Source organism: Vicia villosa, linkage group LG2, assembly GCF_029867415.1.
Source record: "Vicia villosa cultivar HV-30 ecotype Madison, WI linkage group LG2, Vvil1.0, whole genome shotgun sequence".
Classification (NCBI taxonomy): domain Eukaryota; kingdom Viridiplantae; phylum Streptophyta; class Magnoliopsida; order Fabales; family Fabaceae; genus Vicia; species Vicia villosa.
In genome coordinates this window covers 224,635,904-224,638,680 of record NC_081181.1, presented here as the reverse complement: position 1 = coordinate 224,638,680, position 2,777 = coordinate 224,635,904, and the positions used below count along the sequence as shown (strand labels likewise).

The 2,777-nt window shown below is 37.6% G+C and overlaps 1 protein-coding gene across 1 annotated transcript; it reads right to left on the bottom strand.

Annotated features, from left to right (window-relative positions):
• Positions 1-263: 263 nt before the first annotated feature.
• LOC131651466 (uncharacterized) lies at positions 264-2,548 on the bottom strand. Its single transcript, XM_058921128.1, has 3 exons — positions 2,275-2,548; positions 1,558-2,161; positions 264-1,458 (listed from the first exon to the last, which is right to left on the bottom strand). The coding sequence occupies exons 1-3, from the start codon at positions 2,546-2,548 to the stop codon at positions 264-266; spliced, it is 2,073 nt and encodes a 690-aa protein (XP_058777111.1).
• Positions 2,549-2,777: the final 229 nt, after the last annotated feature.

Sequence of the window (2,777 nt, the reverse complement as noted above, 5' to 3'; positions counted from 1 at the left end):
TCATCTCCTGAGAAACAGCTCCAAAATACATTTTACTTTTACTCTTATTAATCTTCATACCTGTGGAATTCATAAAATTGTAAAAGGCTGCCAGAAGAACGTCATCTGCAAACATCAAATTTGTGAGCTGCAGTCTTTCACATTTTGCATGATGGTTGAAATTAGGATCTAACTCCATTTGGTGAAGACATCTCTGCAGGTACTCCATAAGAATTGCAAACAGGTATGGGGAGATGGGATCCCCTTGCCTAATTCCTCTCTTTTCAATAAGAAGCTTTGACTGGGCTCCATTTATGTTGACTCTGTAGGAAACATTGGTTAGACTCTGCATTATCCAATTGAGACTTAGGAGGAATACCAAGTTCTTGCATCATGATCTCCAAAGCCTGCCAATTGATCATATTGTATACTCTTTGTAAGTCAACCTGAAACATACATCTAGGAGGTCCCTGTTTACAGTTATAACCTTTTAGAAGCTCGTATGCCAAGAGAATGTGACTGTGAATTTGTTGGCCATGTATGAAGGCTGCTTGATTAATACTGACAATGCTCCCAATTACTTGGCTGAATCTAGCTGTCAAAATCCTTGAAAGGATTTTGTAAAAAGTAGAACATAAAAATATAGGCCTGAAATCCCTGATATATTTGGCAGTGGTACTTTTGGGAATAAGAGAAACCAAAGAACAATTGAAAGCTTTGTAAATTTTACCTTTATCAAAGTATTCATGAATGGCAGCAATAACATCAACTTTGATAGTGTTCCAGCTAACTTTAAATTTTTTTGCAGTATAGCCATCTAAGCCTGGAGCAGAGTTGTCATCAATACCCTTTAGAGCAATGTAAATATCATCCTCAGTAACTTTCCCTTCCAGGAGAATTTTCTGATCTCTATTCAGTTGGGATCCCCTTCTTAAAGCTCCAATATCAACACAGTCAAGAGACTGCTCCCTATAGCCCATGAGTTTTCCATAAAAATCAAGGACTTCTCTCTCAATATCATCTTGATGAGTAATAACTTGACCATTCTCAGCTTCCCGCATAGTAAGGGCTTTGGTGGATTGCTTCAATCTGACTGATGCATGGAAGTATGAGTTATTACCATCACCATCCCTAAGCCATTTAATTTTAGACCTTTGTTTCATAATGCTTTCATCAATCTCATGCCACTTGATTAGATCTTCATTGTATCTCTTCATAGTGGCAATCTTCTCAAAATTCCATTTATCAATACTAAGACTCTTTTGAGCTTTGGTAAGGTTTTCCCTAGCTTGAATAATTTTCTGTTTGACTGATATTAGAGGTTTATTCATCTTGTAAAGCTCTTTTTGAAGTCTCTTCAGTTTATGCCAAAGAACAAAGCTAGGCCCTCCCTCAATTGTCTCACTCCAATTAGCTTGCACAACTTGGTGATAGCTCTCAGATTCAGTCAAACAGTTAAGGAATCTAAATCTCTTTTGCCTATTTAAAGGAATATCAGGATGGTGCAGTAAGAGTAAAGAATGGTCAGAAACATTGGGAGGTAAACCTTTGAGAGATTATTTTATATGAGCCTGGTACCAATCAGTGTTACCCAAGATCTTATCAATTATAGAGTAAATAGTACCTATGTTGTGTTTATTGGACCAAGTGTAGTAATCACCATTGTTGGTCATTTCTGCCAGGTCATTATTCCTCATCATATCTTCAAGATCTTTGAACTCAGCCTCTATAACAATTTTGCCACCAATCTTGTCCTGAGAGCAAAGAACATTATTAAAATCTCCAGCCAGACACCATGGGCCTTGGATGTTAAGATTATCTAACTCTTTCCATAAAACCTTTCTTTGATCTAACCTATTCAATCCATAAATCGCAGTAAGCCAGAACATAAAGTCTCTTTGGTTATTATAGACTGCCATGTGTATCATTTGACTACTCAAAGTAACAACTTGAAGATCAATGTGATTAGGATCCCAATGAACCCAAATCCTGCCATTGGGGTGATAGCTGTAATTATCAATGAATTTCCCTCCAAGATGCAGCTTATTTCTAATAGTATCAGCTTGGCCTTGTTTGACCCTAGTTTCAATCAGAATATTGATGTGTGCCTTAAGCTCTAGGAGACGGGAGCTAATCTCCCTGAGCTTAGCAGATTTATTGAGACCCCTAACATTCCAAGCAACTAGCATTGACCAGAATCTTTCAGCATTTGCAAATCATTCAAAACTTGCAAAGCATCAAATCCATTCACACAAGACAAATTAGCATAATTGCTCTCAGTCATAGGCTTCTTACCTCTATCTCTACCACTTTTATTCACTTCAGTCCAATTCGGTTCCTCATTTGAAGCAGAGTTATCCTTTATCACAACAGGTTCAATCACACTTGTGGCTAAGGCTTCAATAATAATATCTTCAACCACTTCTGGTGTAGCTTTAGCAGACTCTTCATTCTTTGTTTTTGGTTTCCATTGCTTGGTTTTAGGCTTAGGTTGATCACAATTATGTCCAGGTTTATGAAATCTATTGTAATATAAAGGCTTCCACTCATATTCAATAGGCTGCTCCATCTTATTCCCATATCTATCTCAAATGGTGATTTCTGTAGGAAGCTCCTTGGTAATGTCCATTTCCACTAGAATACGCGCATAGGAAACTCTCAGTTTGTTGGTTGTACATTCATCTGTCACTAAAGGATTCCCCAGTGCACTGCCAATCTTACTCAAGTTCATTTCACCCTAGAGGTATAGAGGCAGTTGTGGCAATTTAATTCAAATAGGAAGGGTACGTAAGAAGTCA